Source organism: Pelobates fuscus, chromosome 9 (assembly GCF_036172605.1).
Source record: "Pelobates fuscus isolate aPelFus1 chromosome 9, aPelFus1.pri, whole genome shotgun sequence".
Taxonomy (NCBI): Eukaryota; Metazoa; Chordata; class Amphibia; order Anura; family Pelobatidae; genus Pelobates; species Pelobates fuscus.
Genome location: NC_086325.1, coordinates 102,897,545 through 102,917,815, shown reverse-complemented (window position 1 = coordinate 102,917,815; position 20,271 = coordinate 102,897,545). Strand labels below are relative to the sequence as shown.

The following is a 20,271-nucleotide window of genomic DNA, read 5'->3' as shown; positions in this document are numbered from 1 at the left end:
ATGTGCAAATTTTTTTCCAGATTATAAAAAACTAGGCAGGAATAATGTCGTATCATGCATCTTGTCTTTCTGTATAAGTGTCCAACACCTTTCCTACCACATATGTATGCACTTAAAAATGTAACGTACTAAGCTGATACCTCTATGTATAACCCAGATATGTTACAATAAAAATATTAAATATAAAGTAATATATATAAACCCAGATTACAAAATTGGGCAAATATGTAATTTTACTACAATAATTCTCTCCATGTGTTGTCAGTCCAGAATTCCCATTTTATGTCCTAAAAATTGATTGACATCCCATGAGGCTTTTCCACTAAGTCAGGACTGATATAGGGGCACTTATTGAAAAACTGTGAAATAACGGAGTAAACTCATAGCAAAAGTGCCAAAGGTGGCTTCAGGCTAACACATGTGTATCAGTCACCAGGGGGTTAACTGCAGCTTGATGGCTGAGCTCATGTTTACATTGGCGCCATGTTTGAATAAACAGAGCACTTTATGTGACCCCAGTAACGAGACCTACAGAACGTGAGCAGCTCAGGAACGAGGTGTCTCAATCATACACCTTGTACTAATAAATGGCTGCTGCATAGCAGACCATAAACATAAAATGCTACTTTTCTCCTTAGCCTCGATTTCAATGCCTCGTGTTTGCCAACCAACACGGGAATAGCCTTAGAGCTTCCTACTGATTTGCCAGCCATAGGCGTGTTCACGCACATTCCCGCCCACCAGTGATTTGTCCAACCAATCAAACGTAGCGGAGTATCTTCCTGCGTTCGACTCTTCACGCCTTTATGTGCGAGCCACGCCCACTTTCTTTCAGAGCAGCCAATCAGGTCGTTCAGGCGTGTGAAGTGCCTTCAGTGTGCGAGAGCAGGAGAGAGCAGAGGGTGCAGGGATACCCGGGAGGAAGTACAGGCTCACAGCTGGTGGTATATTGTGTTATTAGCCATTACTACGTGAGGGTCAGCAGAGATACAGCACTGGGGGGTAATTAGGGATAATATAGAGGATACATTCACAGTGAGGACTTCCAGAGGTTAAATAATATTTTATTTATTATTTTCTTTTCAAAGTTTTCACACTCTAATGTAAGAGTTTACTGGGAGTTGTATACAATGGGGGTTGTTTAGGAAATGAATGGGCTGGGGGGAGGGGTAGTGTAAAAACAGAGGGATGTTGTTGGACCATGTTTATAGGTAATTTGCTATTTAATAGTTTGCAAAGAGCCCGCTTTATTAGTTTTGTAGAGAGTAATGAGGCTGTAAATTTAATTCTTCATTACTGACTAATGGCATAATTGTAGTGGTAAGATTGGCACACTTGGTATATAAGGCAAAAAATATATGTTAGGGGATGTGAAGTTTAAACTATATACTGATAGATATTTGCCTAATGGAATTGCTTTATTTATAGGATTTAAGACCAGTTCACTGTGTATAATGAGGAGCCGGAGCAATTCTGGTGTCCGCCTGGATAGATATGCCAAACTTGTGCAGCAAACCATCCTCTGTCATCAGGTCAGTGCATGTTCAAATTGTTGATAGTTTTCATACTTAAACTAGGATTAGCGTAAGTATTTTGATTTTCCTTGGGAGACCTTATGATCTCTTTTGTTCCTCAGTATCTAAATTTGACATTCATTTAGCATTTCATTTACTTTATTGCATAGTACTGAGAAACAGGTTTTATTTTTATAAATAAGTGTTCTGAATTCTTAGTGGAATGGTGCAGTATATTTGTTACATTATGTCTGGACTAACCATACTTTAGTCCGACACAAAAGTAAGCACTTTTGTCTAAACTTGCTTTGTTACAATTTGAATGTTTTATCCTTGTACAGCATTGTGGAACATATTGCATCTAATTATGATGATTTACCTGGATTCTAAAATGTTACTATTGTCACTTTTCCAGGGTATTTATTGTATCTCAGTATATGGGTGAATTGAAACATAGAATGTCCTCACATTCTATGTTTTCTATGTTTCAATTCACCCATCTACTGAGATACAATAAATAACCTGGAAAAGTGACAATAGTATAAGAACCATTGTGCCCATCTGGTCTGCCCAATTTTCTAAATACATTAATTAGTCCCTGGCATTATCTTAAGTCTAGGATAGCCTTATGCCTATCCCACGCATGCTTAGACTCCCTCAATGTGTTAACCTCTACCAGTTCAGCTGGAAGGCTATTCCATGCGTCCACTACCCTCTTAGTAAAGTAATACTTTCTGATATTATTTTTAAACCTTTGACCCTCTAATTTAAGACCATGTCCTCTTGTTGTGGTAGTTTTTCTTCTTTTAAATATAGTCTCCTCCTTTACTGTGGTGATTCTCTTTATGTATTTAAATGTTTCTATCATATGTATGTATGCATTGAAATCTGATGCTTCATAACTTGCTCATAAGTTCAGCTGAACAAGTAATTAACCTGTAGTCCTGGCTTAATTCTGTTGTTGGCTTTCTTTCTTTTTAATTCACGCCCTTGGCACTGTACACAATGCTTTTCTACCAGCTACGGGATTATAGGTGAGGAGTTAGAATTCTTGTGTTCTCTGGTTTATTTACACATTAATCAAACATGAATGTATAATAATATATTTTTCAGGTTATACATACATTTCTATCCCAAATCTGAAGTTTGTCCCAGGTACCTGGCCTCCAGTAGTTTTCAATGAGTGAACTGTTGAACCGTTGTGCATAAATCATGTATGGCATTAAAGTAATTTTTATTTTATTTTATTGAGTCCCCTCAGCTTTGATCATAAGTTTATTTAGAAGGGGAATCACTTTTATAGATGGATTCCAATCTGGAGAGCTTTGAAAATAAATGAGCTTTAATATTCGACAAAGGTGTCTTGGAGTGTTACACATGTTACAACTTATAGATTATAGAATCAAAGCAGGTCTTTTTGTTGTCCATGGTTCATGCCAAACTTGGCGCTCTGGCAGTCATATATTTTTTTTAAATCTTTTATTTAGGTTGGGCATGTGGCTGGTTTCATAAAGCAGAGCTGAAACCTGTTCAGACCTGCATTGTTGTATATTTCCCAATTAAAGGGGCATGCATTGTTTGACAATATTTTTGTTTTTAACCAGCAATAAAACAGTTTTAAACAGATGTACAAACCAAAGGAAAAACATTGAAAAGTATGTAATAAATGGCTATAAACTTGTCAGATTGCATTATTAGATGCCTTGTAGCTAAGGGAGTTTCTTCAGTCCACTGAGGCATGGTCCAGCAGCAGGAGAGAGAAAACCAACACCAGATCCTTCTCTGCATTATCACATTGCTCAGATTGACTCTCCTTACCCCCATCAGGATGTTTCCGGGTGAAAAGATCTACCAAGTGCACATGTGTAACTGTCAGATATGCCCAATGCACCTTTCCAGCATTCCCAGGGATAGGATACTGATTGGTTAGATCTTCTTCCTCCCCTAAAGTGGGTGGGGAAAGCATAAGAAAGAAGAAACGAGTAAACATGCAAAAAATCATATGTACCTGAATTTGCAGCCTGCAGAGTGAGGCAACTGTCTCATTCAAAGGAAAAGCTTTTGAATGAAGCAGTTGTCTCGAAGTGATATGTCCCTTTAAATAAAGTTAGTGAATTTGAGATTTTCAAGTAGATGTCATGGGTACACTAAGTTAAGTTTTATGGAGGAGTATTTAAAAATAAATAATATATATATATATATATATATATATATAACACTATATATACACTGGTATATTGGATCCTGCTGATCCAATCTACTATATATATTAGCCGTATTAGTCCAGTAGACAAGATGCCAAAATACAGTATTGCAGTATACGATGATACCTTTTTTATTGGACTTACTTAATATTTCAAAGAGGACAAGCTTTCAAGAGTTTTCCTCTCTTCAAAACTCTCGAAAGTTTGTCGTTGAAATATTATCTCTCTATAACTCAAATATAAACTTTCTTCTCCAAGCATCCTGATCATTACTACCTGCACTGGCTTGGTTTCCTTACCTTGGTCCCCCCTGGTCTTGATTCTTTGGTAGTCCAGTTACAAGCTTCTGCAGAGATGTGGAAGTCACTGCTATTGTCATTCATTCACTAAGAGTGTCTGCTGAATGCTCTCCTTGAGTGAATGTAATTCTGGGCAATGGAAGTTACACAGAATAAAAATGAGCCTGGCTTATGACACTGCAATGATGCTGCAGGAGCTTGAGTTACACCTTCGGCAACATAGGCATTGAACAACGTATGTGCAGAGTTTCAAAGCGAAAAGCTGCACAAACAGACTCCAGGCACCATGACCACTTCAAGTCACTTAAGTGGTCATGGTGCTTGGAGTAAGCCTTTAAAGTTGAGTACCTTCTCTTACCTATCCATTCTCAACATTGAGACCGCGAAGATCATCCTTGCTTGCTGGAGGAGTGTAGGGATTGAGTATAATCTGTTACCACTTTTGACATTGTTGGATAATGTCCATCCCTCCTCTTAGTAACAAAAAAAAAAAAGTCCCACCTCTTTTTTCAAACCCTAAGTATATCTAGTTGTGGGATGTGTATTCTGTAAACATTTTCTATACACTTTCTGAAATATATTTCAATACTTAGAGGGCCTCTATACAAGTTTAATTCATGTGATTTGGTCATGTGGTTTTGGCATAATACATATTCTGATATATAATATTACAAAAAAAATTCCGCATGATCAACATAGCTTTTGCACAATGCAAAATAAATGATTGGCAGAATGCTGACCAATAAACCTGCCTTTTGAGCCATACCCCTACATTCCAGTAAGACTTCTGTGTCAAATGTATCCAGTTCACTGGGCGTCCTATTCTTCTAATGCAGGTTGATTTGTAGTTGAGATCATTCAGTACTGTCAGTGACTGAGCTTTGTGCATAGATTTGATAAGGAAGTCTTTTTCGGCAGAGAGGGTAGTGTGGCTACAGAGGCTGGCTCATGGTGCAGCATTCTGCAAACCATTTATTTTATTATGTACGAAAACTGTAAAGTTTTGAGCATGCAAATAAAATACAGTGGGGTCTCTGTTAACATAATTTTCGGTTCACAAATGAAAATTCATTGAAAATAATGGCCTGGTTTACAATTTTTTTTCGCAATACAAATAAAGTTTCCCCAGGATGCATTGCACCTGGGAGGTTTATAGCACTGCCCCTGCATGCTGGAGCCTGTGGGTAGCACGTGGCGTAGAGTGTGGAGGTGTTGGAGTGTCTTTTGCATCGAGTTTTGGAGCCATTCTGGAAATTGTTTGCAGTTGTTTGGGGACTTTTTGGGTGCATTTCTCAGGCTGTGGAAAGATAGGGAGCTGAGATTCGTCGTTTGCATGCCTTTTATTGTGTGTTCTGCATTGTGGGTTGGTTTCCATGCCAGCTCATTTTGACTTTTTTTCTGACCTCCAGAACGGATTAATTGGTTTTCAATACATTCCTATGGGAAACCACGTTTCGGTTTACAAATTTTTCCCAATAAGAAACGTCCCGGAGAACGCATTAAATTCGTAAACCGAGGTCCCACTGTACAGCATATTAATGAAGCCAAAACCTATCAAATGCATTAACGTTGTATTGGTGCACGCAGTGTCCCTTGAAAACTACAGGACCACTTCATTGAGTTTAAGTGGTCTGGGTGACTTTAGTGGTGCTTTAACCCCTTAAGGACAAAACTTCTGGAATAAAAGGGAATCATGACATGTCACACATGTCCTGTGTCCTTAAGGGGCTAAATGCAGTACCCTTATTTTATTTCCTTCAATTCAGGTGTTAATAAAGTAAATTTCAGCTTAGCTGATTTCCTGATTTGAAATTCATAGGAACCATTCGTACAACCAGAGTTGTTTTCTACTGCAGTCATTGTATGGCTGTATTGTTTCCATTAATGTCTATTGAAGCTCAAAATATAAAGTTAAAACCTTTTTTACATTTTACGTTTTTCTTGTATTCTTTCCACTCAACTGGTTGTAGAGTGGGAACACATGGTTAAATATTTGTAAATTCGGTTGATTTAACATAACTTACATGTATGGGACATGGTTGAAAAGCTGTAATCGTGTGATTTGTAATGTTCCAAAAACAGAAGTGTTTGGACTGCGTATCCCAATACTGTGATTATAATGATCCAAATCAAATTCTTGCTTATGCATGTGATATTTCTATCCTTCTTTGTATGTAAACACTGAAGATTGTTAGATTTTGTTTTTTAATCAACTTTTTAGAATCGATGGATAGCGAATGTAATTATTGAAGGACACTAAAAAAATATTAAATAAAAAATAAAAAGATCACAATTGACTGTATTAGTTTGCATCTTTCTTCTATGTTTGTGCGAATGTGCAGTGAAATGGTTTGGATTTTGTAATTCAATATCTTCTAATATTAGGAGAGGTGTATAAGAGGACATCAGCTTAAAATAGCTGCTGTGGGATGTGTGGGTTTGTGCTCTGGCTGGTGCAGTGATAGGTTTACCGGACAGACGTGGTTTGCTACATGACATTGCTGAATTGTAGTTCTAGTACAGGGACGCTGTAGTGAAATAGTCTTTATTCATGTAAATGTTATGTGGGGAGTATATTTGATTTGTAAGTGTTTCTTTCCAAATTACCTAGTAACAATTCTTGTGAGCTAATGTTATTCTTTAACTGTGCAATATTTTATTAATGCTGGCCTGGCTTGATAGGAATGGGAATTATAGAGCAGAAGCCTTATGGCAATATACAATACACTACTTACAGAGAGGCCTGGAGATGAGGAAAGGTTCCAAGGAAGGCATATAGGGTCTTTATAGGCAAAGTTCGATGAGAATACAGATAGTCAAACCAGATACAGGAACAGACAGTCTAGACCAGGGGTAGGCAACCTTCGGCTCTACAGATGTTGTGGACTACATCTCCCTTGATGCTTTGCCAGCAATATGGCTGTAAAAGCATTATGGGAGATGTAGTCCAAAACATCTGTAGAGCCGAAGGTTGCCTACCCCTGGTCTAGACAAAGATGCAAGGTTAGGAGCACAGACGAAAGACCGTAGTCAAAGGTGGGTGGCAGGAGTTGTAAAGCCGGGAGAGCAAATCGGTAGCAGATGATTAGAATACTGATCCAAGGATTCTCTGGGATCTTTGCTGTACAGTAGCTGCTTTCTGCCTGTGCACAGTCTAGTTCAGATTTGTGAACCAGGATGTATGCAGCGATCAACTGATTGGGTCCAGACTCTGTCCAAAGGAAGGGAGAAATGTCTGTCCAAGCTGTATATGCAGCACGTTAAAATCACATGCACAAATAGGATGGCAAAGGGGGTATTTCTAGAAACAAATTTTATTAAACAACTCTTATTCTGTTTTTAAATCGGCTCTGCATCAAGGGTATATTGCACAAGCCCCCGAGGGTGACTTTGCGGTTAGGTGTCCTGTTGTAGGGGAAAGTGAGTAATACTTACCTGAAGCTGTCCATCACGGCCGGTTCTCTTCCTGACACTCTTCAGCTCTTGGTCCTTAAAGCTGCCAGGAGCCCACTCCAGCCTTTTACACTCACACATGACCTGGTGGCACTCATGTTTCTTGAAAGTCAATTGAATTAGTCTGATGCCGCTGGAGAAATGGTGATCCGGCACTGTAAAGCAACCTTTGGTATTGAAGCATTCAAGAACTGTTTAACACCTTCAGCTAAGAAAGCGCCAGAGACCCCTGTGCACCATAACAACTCAATTTAGATGAGGTTGTTATGGTGCCCGTACACTTCCCTTTTATGAAGTTGTTTTGGTGTATAGATCATGCCCTTGCAGTCTTACTGCTCAATTTTTTGCCATTTAGGATTTAAATCACTTTGTTTATGTGGCCTTAGACACACCACCCCTGGATTTAACGTGCTCAGGCTCTTCTTCAGTTTTCCTGAAAGAGATTTTTTTTCTTCTCTTATTGTACAGTATGTTTAATTTAGATTTTTTTTTTTCTTTCCAGCTGTGCTCTTTGCCTGCTAGAGCTTCCTGCAGCATCTTTTATGTAAAAATTACAAACATTATAACCATTACAGCACACTGTAGTGATTATGGTGCCAGAAGTGTCCTGGTGTACCCTGCATTGTACAGTGATGAAAGCATTAAAACCACCTGCCTAATATCATGTAGGTCCCCCTCGTGCTGTCATAACAGCTCTGATGTGTTTTAAGGCATGGACTCTACAAGATCTCTGAATGTGTCCTGTGATATCTGGCACCAAAAAATAAAAATAAAAATAAATAAATAAAAAACAAAAAATAAAATAATAAAAAACAAACATATATATATATATATATATATATATATATATATATATATATATATATATATATATATATAATGTGGGTGTGAGAGTCTGGGTAACTATGGTTAGTGCTGAATAAATCAGGGAATTTTAACTACTACTATTTTAACGGCAGAGAATTGTGCAGTGAGAATGCATGGTCACATCGAAACTATTTCATTAAACTAAAGTTGCTTTGGTGCTTAAGTATCCCTTACACCTTTGCTTACTGCGGCTTATACTGGGGGCTGGTATGTGACTGTCACATGCATGGTTTGCTTTACACACTGTATGCTTGTGACGTAGCTTCTAATTCCTTACCCAAAGTTGGTCGCACTTCCGATGCTCCTTATGGAATTGGGAACACTGTATGTTTCACAGAAGATGTGCCAGTAGTGTTTAAATCTGACATCCCTGACACTTTTATTTTCCCACTAGTTTCATTGTACTGTTGCCTGTATCCAGTGTACCTTGCAGAGGTTAAATTGCAGTTAGAGGTATCTCACATTTCTCCGTCCAGGATAAAATCACATTGATTATGTAAATCTTTAATGTGCCTGGAATGCCTGTTTGGAAGTATCGTGACAAATAAATCTGCAAATTGTGCTAAGGGCAGAACTTTAGCAGAGTAGCTCTGGTAGTATATTCTTTCAGGACTGGTGTTAAATCACAAATGAGTCGGTTACACCGCTCTAGGCCAGATTGCTGCTTGTTTGGTTTTCCTTCTGTATGGATCATTGATTTTGTTCCTTGAACTACATGACTTAGACACTTATTGTGATTTTTAGAGTTCAGAGTAAAATGCTGGAAAGACCTTTCACTGAGAGATTGTCTCTTAATAACAACTTTGTTCCCTTTCTTTCAAAGGGACTAAACCTCTTACAATGGATTTAAACCATTACATCCTGGTAGATTATATATAAAACTAGAAAAGCTACAAGTTTACCAAACAAAGTTTCAAATAAAGTTGTGGAAAAATTAGTTTGGAGTGGTTTGTTCGAATGGAATTCCTTTTAATCCACACCCAAACAAATCAATCCGTCAATTCAGTAAATAAAACTCCACAGTCAGATCCTAGAAGGATTGATTCATTATGGTGTGCATTAAAAGGAATTTGATTTGGATGAACCACCCCAAACTAATTTTTGAACATGACTACTACTTAGTGAGACTATCTGCATCTATAAGCAGACCCCTCGCACACCAGAAAGATGCTTCTGACAGGAGTGTCTTATTCTGGTCTGTGGCAAGTGTTTTTGTCCCATAAAATTCTGTCCACCAGGGAAGTCTGGGTAAGTAATTTTATCAGGACCAATATTCACCATTTCAGAGCCACTGACTGCTTGTTAACAGTCTGCAGCTTGGCACTTGGTGGAGGAGAAATTAGCCTTTGCTATTGTGTGGGCATCACTTGCACAGTAAGAACTAAATTGACACTGACCGCTCAGAACCAAGTGTTCTGGGCTGTTTGACAGCCCTGGTGGCGGCAAATGAGTGACTTCAGTCTGCTCTAAGCACACAGTACTTTTGCTTTGAAAAATACTTATGTCGCTTAGACTGACCTTCCCTCGTCCTCTTTTTTTTTTTTTTTTTTTTTTTTTTATGTATTTTTTTTTTTCTCTCTCTGAAAAAAATTGTTTATAATGTGTCTACTTTTAATGGCTTTGCAGAATGCAGTTACTGGACTGTTGCCAGCAAGTTGTGAAGAAAAAGATGCCTGGGTCCGTGACAATGTCTACACGGTACTGGCAGTGTGGGGTCTGGGCCTAGCATACAGAAAAAATGCTGATCGAGATGAAGACAAAGCAAAGGCATATGAGCTCGAGCAGGTACTGTTGAGGGAAATGTAACTATTGTGTATTTCATGTAAACAATGTTTTTCAGTGAAGAAAAGCCAACTGGTCTCACCAACTTCCCGGTAGTTATATGGAACATGCACAGCAGGTGCTCTCACACTGATATGGGCTCTATTTTACATGCTTCGGGTCTCATGGATTTTTTTTTTTTTTAGCATTCACATCTAACCAATATTAGCTGCCCCTCTGATATATTGCTGATGCTGTTTAAAGGTTTAGGGTTTCACACTAGCACCGCAGTTAAAAGGTCATGTCATATCTCCTGTGTCAAGCAATCTGTGTGTCCTTACAACTAGAGATCTCAGTCCTGCATAAACAAGGCTGGAAAATATTATTTTTGTAGAGTTGATCTTTTAATTGGTATCTGCATCATATGTAGCCAGTTTTCATTGCATACCAGTACATCACTACGCTTTCTATATTTGCTTCAGGAGTCATATACAGTAACTGTATTTCTATAATCTATCTCATGATAAGTTGATCATAAACTTTTTCTAAATGTGTGTATAATTTCAAGGAAGAAGGGAAAATAAATAAATAAAATATATAAATTATTGAATTCAGTTGTTTCAATCAGATCCATTGCCACAGGTGTATCAAATAAATCACTCTGTATTTACAAACATTTGTGGAATAAAATGAGTCGTTTTGAAGAGCTCAGTGAATTCAAGCGTGGTACTGTGATAGGATGCCACCTTACAATACATTTCCTCCCTGCTAGATATTCCAACTGTACGTATTATTGGAAAGTGGAAGCATTTAGGAACATCAGCAACTCGACTAGGAAGCGGAAGACCATGTAAAGTTACAGAGTGGGGTCACTGAGTGATGAGACGCATGGTGCTTAATCGTCACCAACGCTCTGTTGATTCCATAGCTGAAGAGTCCCAAAGTTCCACTGACATTTTTATCAGCACTGTGCGACTGTGAGCAGCTGCATGCACACCTCACATCACCAAGTACAATGCCAATTGTCAGACTGAGTGGTCTAAAGCACACCACCATTGGACTCTGGAGCGGTGGAAATGTGTTCTGTGGAGTGATGAATCACACTTCTCTGTTTGGCAGTCTGATGGGCAAGTCCAGGTTTGGCGGATGCTAGGAGAACTTTACCTGTCTGTCTGCATTGTGCAAACTGTGTTTGATGGAGGAGGGATAACGGTATGGGGCTGTTTTTCATTGCCTCCAGTGAAGGGACACCTTAACACTTTAGCATGTCATGACAATGCTATGCTTCCAATTTTGTGGGAACAGTTTGAGGAATGCCCTTTTTTATTCCAGCATGACTGTGCCCCAGTGCACGAAACAAGGGCCATAAAGACATGGTTGCATGAGGTTGGTGTGGAAGAACTTGACTGGACCACACAGAGCCTGACCTCAGTCCCATCGATCACCTTTTTTAGGGTGAACTGAAGTGGAGATTTCTGTCTAAAATCAGTGTCTAACCTCACAACTGCTCTACTGGATGAATGGGCAAAAGTTCCCAGAGAAACCACATTTCACCACATTTCTCTGCATGCTGCTTTCTGATATTAGGTGTTGTCCATTATGTAATTCATGTGTTATGGTTGATAGGCTTTTCGCCTTACAATGACAATCAGCACATTTATTTTACACATCAATCCCATTAACCCCCTAAGAACATATGACAAAAAAATTCCATCATGCTGGCCTTTTACTTTTGAAGCTGTGTCCTTAAGTTAATGGTGTCAAGATTGGTAGTAGGACCTATTTTATGCTTTCTCACTGATTTTCACTTTCATTATTAATGTTAGGTCTGCTTACCCAACATAGTCTCTCGGGAATCAAAATTGGGTCCTTGGCTTTTTGAGTTTAGGTAGGTGACCCTCACTGATCCCATTATATCACGTTTTACTTTTACGTTATATGTTGTTCCTTACTGATTATGTAGGGATAGCTGAACTGGCTTTTAGGACATTAGTAGGTACCCCTAGATTAAATTAATGTTCCTGATTTGTCCGCCATAGTTAGTGGTCCTGCAAGACCAACATCCCACCTCATCTGCTCTTTCGGTCCAATTCATAGTTAAGGACTCACCTGTCTTGGCCTCTTTTATTGATTCAAGTAAAATTCACCAAGAGGCCACAATGACTGGTGGCTCGCACAACCCCTCCCCTAAACATCAGTAGCGCCATTCAAGCCGATTGGCACTTAGTAAGGGCCTCACTGTCACCCTTAGGAGTATTCTGCCTTTTGGAACTAGGTAGATCAGTTCAGAGATTAATTGTAGGGAATTCTTGACTGAAAGGTCTGGTTATTGTCTACTTAGCATGTCTTAAGCTTCAGAGCAGGGTGAGGATATGTCCCTCCTTAGCACTTTTGCAAGGACTGCCTCTCCAGCTAGGTGACAGAATTCTGTAATCTGTTGCTCTCTCAGATCTTGGACAGTTCCTAGTATAAAAGCTGAGCTAAGGCAAAGGAACATCTTTCCCAGCCACAGCCAGGAAAGCTGAACTCTATAGAATCATGATAGCGCAAACGGAGACTCCACTGCTTGAAGGTGGCTGAGAAGGAACTAGTAATAACAGCATGCCATGATGTCTTCTATGGTCTATTGAAACAGTGTCATTAACCACAGGTTGGAGGGACTCAAAGCAGCCAATACCGAATTACAATCCCTGTTTCTAAAAACCCTCGTCCTGCTTTGGGTAATGTCTGTTTTCTTCTTCTGCTAGTAATATTATTATTATTATTATTGGTATTTAAATAGCGCCAACCTATTCCGCAGCGCTTTACAATATTCTGAACGGGGGAGATTTAACTATAAAGGAGACATTTACAAAATGATACATGAACAATGGGTAGATGAAGACACTGCTCAGATGAGCTTAAAGTCTAGAGGAATATGATTGCACCAGCACACACGTGGTCTCTCCTAATTTAAGGAAAGATGTTCTAGAAGTTAAATACATCAATCTGGTGTCCTTACTGATTGCTTCTCAAGACATTATAGAGAACAAATCTTACACATCACCTCACCTTGTTCAATTTCTTATTTCTGGGTTTTCACACTGGGCTTCTTCCCCCACTGGTACCTTGGAGTGGAAAAAAACCTGCAGTCACAGACTCACAAGCAGTGGAAACTCTTTTTTTCACTAAAATAGGTCAATAACGGTTGAGGACCCTCCTCCAATTTTCCACATGGCGTGCAAATAATTGGTATTGACATCGACTACTGGGCTCCTCATTCTTCTTCTCTTGGTCTAAATTCTCTCATTCCATCAGATGAGTTTTTCACTACAGTACTCCATCATTGATAATGCTATTCAAGCCATATTTACAACAGTTCTAGTGACATGGCTGAGAGACTGATGTCGCTAATGCTTTCAAACTAATACCTATTCATCCCTCATGGTGGCACCTTCATGGGTTTATTTTGCTACCATACTCGCTTATGGTTCTAAGAGTAGCCCTATGCTTTTCAGTCTTTTTACAGAGACCGGCTTCTACTGAACTTATGCAGATGCCCCGCAGTCATTCATCATTTGGATGACTTCCTCACTGTACAGAAAGGTCACACTCCACATTACATTCAGAATGCCACAAAACAGCAATTAGGTGTTCCAGTGTCAGCAGAAAAGACAGAAGATCCCAGTACAAAATTCAAATTCTTGGAGTTTGTTAAATTCAATTACATTGGAAGCTAACCTCCCTGGGAAAAGAGTTCAGAGCATACTGGAATTAATAGATAAAAGTTTAAGTGCGGGATCTGGCTCTCATAAAGAACTTCAGTCTCATTGCAGCTCATTAAATTTTGCCATGCACCCAATTCCACAGAGACAGTCATATCCAGACTGTTGTGTCTTTTACAGAGTCTTTCAAATGACAGCCATAGGATAACTTAAGATACCCACATTAAGGCAGATCTACGGTTTTGAGAAAATTCTCAATTAGTTGGAACAGGGAGGCCATGTTTCCTCTACCATTATCCAAGAGTTCTCCAGTAGTATGGACAGATGCTGTTGCCTCAACTAGATTTGCGGCTATTATCGCGGAATTCTGCAATTATTGGCCACTCAAGAATTTTGATCTGTTGGGTTTCCCATGAGGCTTCTGTGCTGTTTCAGATTTACCCTATTGTCGCAGCAGCACACTCCTGGGGACACTTATAGTCTGGCTAAACTGTCAAGTTTTTTTTAAAAAGATAATTAGACCGCTTGCAAGGTTATTAATAAAGGACATTCCCCTTCTTTCACCATTATGAGACTAATTAGAAGACTGACATGGATACCAGATAATCTGCAATTCTTCCTGGTATATATTCCTGTCCCAGGGGTACATAATACGGCAGCTGACTACTTATCATGTCTTAAATTTCATAAGTTCTTCGGAGTACACCCTATTGCCATGAAAGAAGCCTCAGAAGTCCTGACATTTCAAGACCTTATAATGGACTAGCTAGTCTTGTGCTTAACAGTAAATAGTGCACATGCAGGCCTCTCAGATAACACCAGGCTCTATTATGATAGAGCACTTTGCATATTTTGCAATTTTAACAGAGATTTCTAACTGTTGAATACATTATCATGGCATTTATAGCTTTTTCCCACCTAAGACTAAAATTATCCCACAACACTGTTAAACTGTATCTTAAACTAACACAACATGCTTACTTGGTTCCCTAATAAAAAAAAGCCTTTGTGGCAACATACCAAGTGAATCCAAAGAGTTAACGGTTCTTCTACTATGAAACGATTAACTATTGACTGCTCTCTCTTTAGCGCTGTATTACATCTTTTCGATACAACCCCGCTTGAGACTCATACAAATATGTGGTTATGACAACTGACATTTACATAGCCTTATGGTTTTCTCAGACCTAGAGAAATCACACTGGTATCAGCAGTAGTATCTGGTAAGATTAGTGTTCAATGCTTCCTATTTTTTGGGGCACTCCTTTTAGAATAAGTACAGCTTCTACCACTTCATGGAAAGATATTCCTTTACCTACTATTAAAAAATTACTCTGGTGGAAATCGTATACGTACTCCAAATATAACCCCCGACCAGAATATGAAATTAAGAGCATTTTGTGATAGTCTCTTGAATATTTTCATTTTTTTGCCCTCTTTTCCTTTAGGCTTTGTCTATTGTCCAGAACCCATATTAATATATATAAAAAAAATTGTCTCTATAGATACATATCTTATTTTTTTTTGTTATTTAATAATTTTTTTTTTTTTGTGTGCATAAGATTACAGACATGCTTGAGGTACCCCAACGGCATTCCTCAGGCTTAGCATCACATATTACAATTGGGTAGTAGATAAAACGTGCACTTTTTTTATAATATTAGATACGACAAAAATAACTGTACTAGGCTAGCAAACAATAGTTAAAGACCGAGCCTATGCACTGAGTACGTTTAGCTATGTGGATTGGCTCGATAGTTAGACATTTAGTTGAACATATAGCAGGTATTAGGTGACCACGGATCCTAAACAAGCTAGCATTCATCTGTACTGCACAAGGTTAAGATGGAACATAGTTAATAGCAAATCACTGTATTAGTAGGGAGACAAGTAGAGCCAGAGATAAGGGCATAACACGGAATGTCAAAGCTAGCTGATTTCGGGGGGCACATGGGGGTTTGACGGGTCGCTCCATGTGGGGATGCTAGTTTCACCCAATGCCCAGGGATATGTGGTGGGGGATAGTGGCCCTCTAGGCTCAGGCTGTCATGAAGGCATGCATCCCATAACCACAGACTCAAATACTCTCAACTGAGGCCAAGTCTATCCCTATTGGGATCCAGCCGAAGCTCCTGTTGGTCTGTTGCCGCCTGCGGCGGTGGACCTTCCACCTCCGTGGTCGATGCTACAGGGACTTAGCCCTGCGGGCCTTAAGCCTAGGCAGGCGTATGGTGGGTGACTTAGAAGCTTGTGGGTAAGTTGCGCCTGGAGGGGTCCCAGTCCACTCTCGCCTTGCTCTGCTTCTCCTGGTCTTGGGTTGATGATTCTGCAAGTCTTGCAGCCAATTGTGCCCAGAAATATGTAAAGTGCTCATCTATGTGCTGTATCATGCGATCGATAGGGCATTGTTGGGCCACCGAATGCTGCTGCTGATCCTGTGTAGGGTTGGGATGCGCTTCCGCCATCTTGGATCTGCATTGAGTAGTGCTTGTTGTTTCAGTTGCCTGGTTGTGCAGAGTTATGTGAGTTCCACCCGTGCGGACTGGGTAACCCCCGCCGGTCCAAAGGGTGGGGGGTCCGCTGGTGTCATTTGCCGTGTCGAGTTGCTGTATTCAGCTTGTAGACACATTTCCTCAGCTCTGCTTCTTACAGGCTGCTATGTACTGCTGCGGTTCCCGGTGATTTTGAGCCTCCCTTCAGGTGGCTACCGATGCGTTGGGGTGTCCCCCTTCTGGAGAGCACCTCAGAGTTAAGTTAGTGGCTTGAGATATTGCTGCAAAACTGCAAAATTTAGCAGGAGCTCGTGCTGGACACGTCTTGTCAGCTTGCAGCTCAGTCTCCGCCTCTATAGATACATATCTTAACCCATTCGTGACGTTAAGGAGTGCTATGCAGTCCTACAAAAGGAGGGCTTTAACTCCTTGGCATAGCACACTCTAAAGATCTGACCCTTTCCCCGGCCCGGAAACTTACCCTTCATACCGATTGCAATTGAGGGACCTGTCTGACAATCAAGGCAGTCCCACAGCAGCCAATACGGCCATTTTAAGTCGTGATTGTGGTGACACCAGGATCTCATGATTCAAAGTGTATTTATATATACGGTAATTGTATTATTCTATTAGATATTTGGGTACCTGCCTGACAAACCAGGCAGAAATTCCAGAGAATTTAATTAGCAAAACTTAGTTATTTGACCCTGTAACTTTTCCAAACCCCATAAAGCCTGTATGTGGGGGTTACTGTTTTACTTGTGAGAGATCACTGGACACAAATATGAGTGTTTTAAAACTGTAAAATGTGTAATGAAGATATAATCCGTGAAAGTGGCATTTGTGTGTGAAAAATGCAAGACAAAAAAAAACATGAACACTAGTTTTGGCCAGTATTTGTGATTTAGTGGCAGCTAAAAAAGACTGGACATATCTCATTTTGAATACCCTGGGTTGTCTACTTTTGTAAATTGTATGCCATGACAGGAGAAATTGTCATTCCTGGACTGCCACATGGTCTCAAAGGCAACATGGACCTACAAACCAATCTGGCAAATTTCAATGTATAAAAACTGAAACGGGCAAGTTCTTTATTTCACTGTGTAACTTTCCCAATACACAATAAAACCTATAAATAATCGTTGGGAATCGTTGGGATATCACCGCATACAAATGTGTTTTTATTGCAGTAAAAGTGTCTTAATTATTTTTTTCAATTTTTTTTGACAATCTCATTTTTATTGAAGGGTTTTGTCATACATATTTTTTTACATTTTTTTTTTTTTTATGTACACCAAAAAACAAGTTTAAAAAAAATAAAATTAAAAAGGGGCTAACCAAAAGTCTAAAACATTTTTTTTTTTTAAAGTGTTTTTAAAATACCACTACAGTGTGAATAGAAGCAGCACCCTTAAAAGTGCCATAGCTCACAAAACACTTAAAATATAGGTGCGCTTTATCTTTTAGACAATAAGTGTTACTTTTTCATAAAATCTCACATTGGTGATAATCAGAATTTCTATTAAAGTGCAATACAAAGTTATACTGTGCAGTATTTTCTCATAATAAAATCCATGCAAAATTGTGATGTCTCAAATAAAGTGTAAAAAAATATTTAATTTATTAGACAGAACATAAGTTCAAGATGAAATAAAAGTATTGAACAATCAGTCGGCAACATGGGTAATTTTTCTACACTTTTTAAATTTAATTGTGGGTACACTGGGAAAATGGAAGGGTCAATATCATAAGGTGGATAAGCCGGCTCATGGGTGTGCAGCGTGGTCAGTGTCAGGTGTTTGTACTTCAGTATTTGTCACCAGTGGGTGCCACAGAGAGCTATCTGTGTTGACCCGAGCTAGCCAGAACCTGGCTTTGGTATACTGGGTGGCACTCCTTTTCTTCTTTTAACCCACCCTGTATAGAGAGCAATACTGTAGGTCCCCCCCCCTGAAAACTCTCTCTAAGCCTGTATTTGTGCGGATCTGTTAAGTTATCCCAACTTCAGCCTCTCGGTGGCGCATTACAACGACCCAATAACTGAACGTTTCTTAATTTCCCAAAATGTTTATTTAAATATATATATATATATTTATTTATTGGATAAAATGTAATCTATGAAAATCGTACATACATTTTTGAAGCATTACTTGCTATGGATGGCCAGTGATAATAACAGTTTAACCCTTGTAAGTAAGAAGGAACCGGAGGACTCGAGACAAAACCACTAATTTGGCATGAAGTGGTTATAATGACAAGTGTACCTTTAAACCGTTATTGTTTCTGATCTATATAATACGTGCGTATCCGTATATAACATGCTTGACTGTGTACAGAAGTGGTAGGAGTAAATTAAACTTATCTGTTAATGGTTTTTGATTTAAAATAAACATTTTAAAATCTGTTTAGACTAGTGCCCAATATCTTCATTTTTGGCTTTCTCTTCTAGAACGTCGTCAAGTTGATGAGAGGTTTACTGCAATGTATGATGAGACAGGTAAGGATATAATGTGTTTGGCACAGTGTGACATTATTATTTAATGTAGCAAAGTACATATTTTAAGATGAGAGCTTTCTACCATTTTTATCCTGTGCACCCAAAACATGATCCGTTATTGCCGGAGTGATGCAGGGTGTCATTATTAGGGTGAGCTTTAGAGAACGTGTATAAAGGAGCCACCAGTGTCAGAAATTATGCCAAACTGACCCTTTTTGAGAATAGCAGTGGCCAGTATAAGAAAAACAATGCATGTCTGGAAATGCAGGGATACTCTGACATGTAAGCATGGAGGTGCATAGACAGCTTCCAGATGCCACAAACAATTGGACTGTTCAGTCAATTACTATTGACTTAACTCTGAAATCTAATACTTTACAAAGTTCCAGGGATACTCTAAGCACCAAAACAACTTTACCTTCATGAAACCGTTTTAGTGTATAGATCATGTCCCTGCAGTCTCACTGGTCAGTTTTATGCCATTTAGGAGTGAAATCACTTTTACATGTTTTTGAAAAAAAATTTTATGCAACTCTACCAACATCTTAACTGGTTGTGGCTTTCACAGACTACTTGAAGAAATGTTTAATTTTGATCAGTTGTGACTGCACATTGTGCTTACTTTAGAAATGTTTATCTCTTGCCCTGAAAACTGAACTTTAACCACACACAGGAAGAGGTACTGCAAGAAGTTTAAACATTAGATTTTTCTTAACAGGACAGGTGTAGTACGACTGTGTAGGTCACATGGACGGGAGGTGTGACTAGGGCTGCATTCCTAAATGGGAGAGATTTGAGCAGGGAGACTGCAGGGGCATGATCTATACTCCTAAACCAACGCAATAAGCAAAAGTTGTCTTGGTTATTATAATGTTCCTTTAAGTATGCAAGAGACAAGATGACTCAATTCTTGGTGAATACAAATAAAATTATTACGGTTTTTTGTTTTTGTTGCAAGGAAGTGACCAACTGTGCTTTAATTGATAATATATGTTTGCTTTTTATAGGTTTCGAAAGTGGAAGAATTTAAGTATAGCCAGGGCACAAAGGATTGTCTCCATGCCAAGTATAACACAGGAACCTGTTCCACTGTGGTGGGAGATGACGAGTGGGGTCACCTGCAGCTTGATGCCACCTCCCTTTATCTGCTCTTCTTGGCACAGATGACTGCATCTGGTAATCAAATTTTGAAATGTGACATTTAAATAATTTACTAAAAACCTACCATGTGTTTTATTCACAGCAATGCGAATGCGTACAAATAAACTTGTGGTCAATATAAAATGAAGATGTTTAGGGCGGGATTTTTATTACTATGCATTTGTTTAACTGTACAATCATGATTCACACAGCTTTCAGATAACTTAAATACTATTTCAAGGAACACGCTATGGCGATAGAAATACAAATGTGTATTTGTAGAGCTATAGTGCCTTGTTGGCTGCTAAGATGCGCCTCCACTCCCCTCCCCAAGTCTGAA

General features: G+C 39.1%; 1 protein-coding gene across 4 annotated transcripts in view; it reads left to right on the top strand.

Moving 5' to 3' along the window:
• The first annotated feature begins 871 nt into the window (after positions 1–871).
• The window catches only part of PHKA1 (phosphorylase kinase regulatory subunit alpha 1), a 65,082-nt gene continuing 45,682 nt past the window's right edge, over positions 872–20,271 (top strand). For 3 of the 4 annotated variants that reach the window (XM_063432250.1, XM_063432249.1, XM_063432248.1), the window contains exons 1-4: positions 1,429–1,532; positions 9,964–10,122; positions 18,744–18,791; positions 19,799–19,967. In XM_063432250.1, the coding sequence (XP_063288320.1) occupies positions 1,455–1,532; positions 9,964–10,122; positions 18,744–18,791; positions 19,799–19,967 (454 nt within the window). In that variant the 5' untranslated portion in view covers positions 1,429–1,454. Of the gene's footprint in view, positions 945–1,428; positions 1,533–9,963; positions 10,123–18,743; positions 18,792–19,798; positions 19,968–20,271 lie in introns of those variants that run through there. The other variant, XM_063432246.1, reaches the window with a different exon arrangement.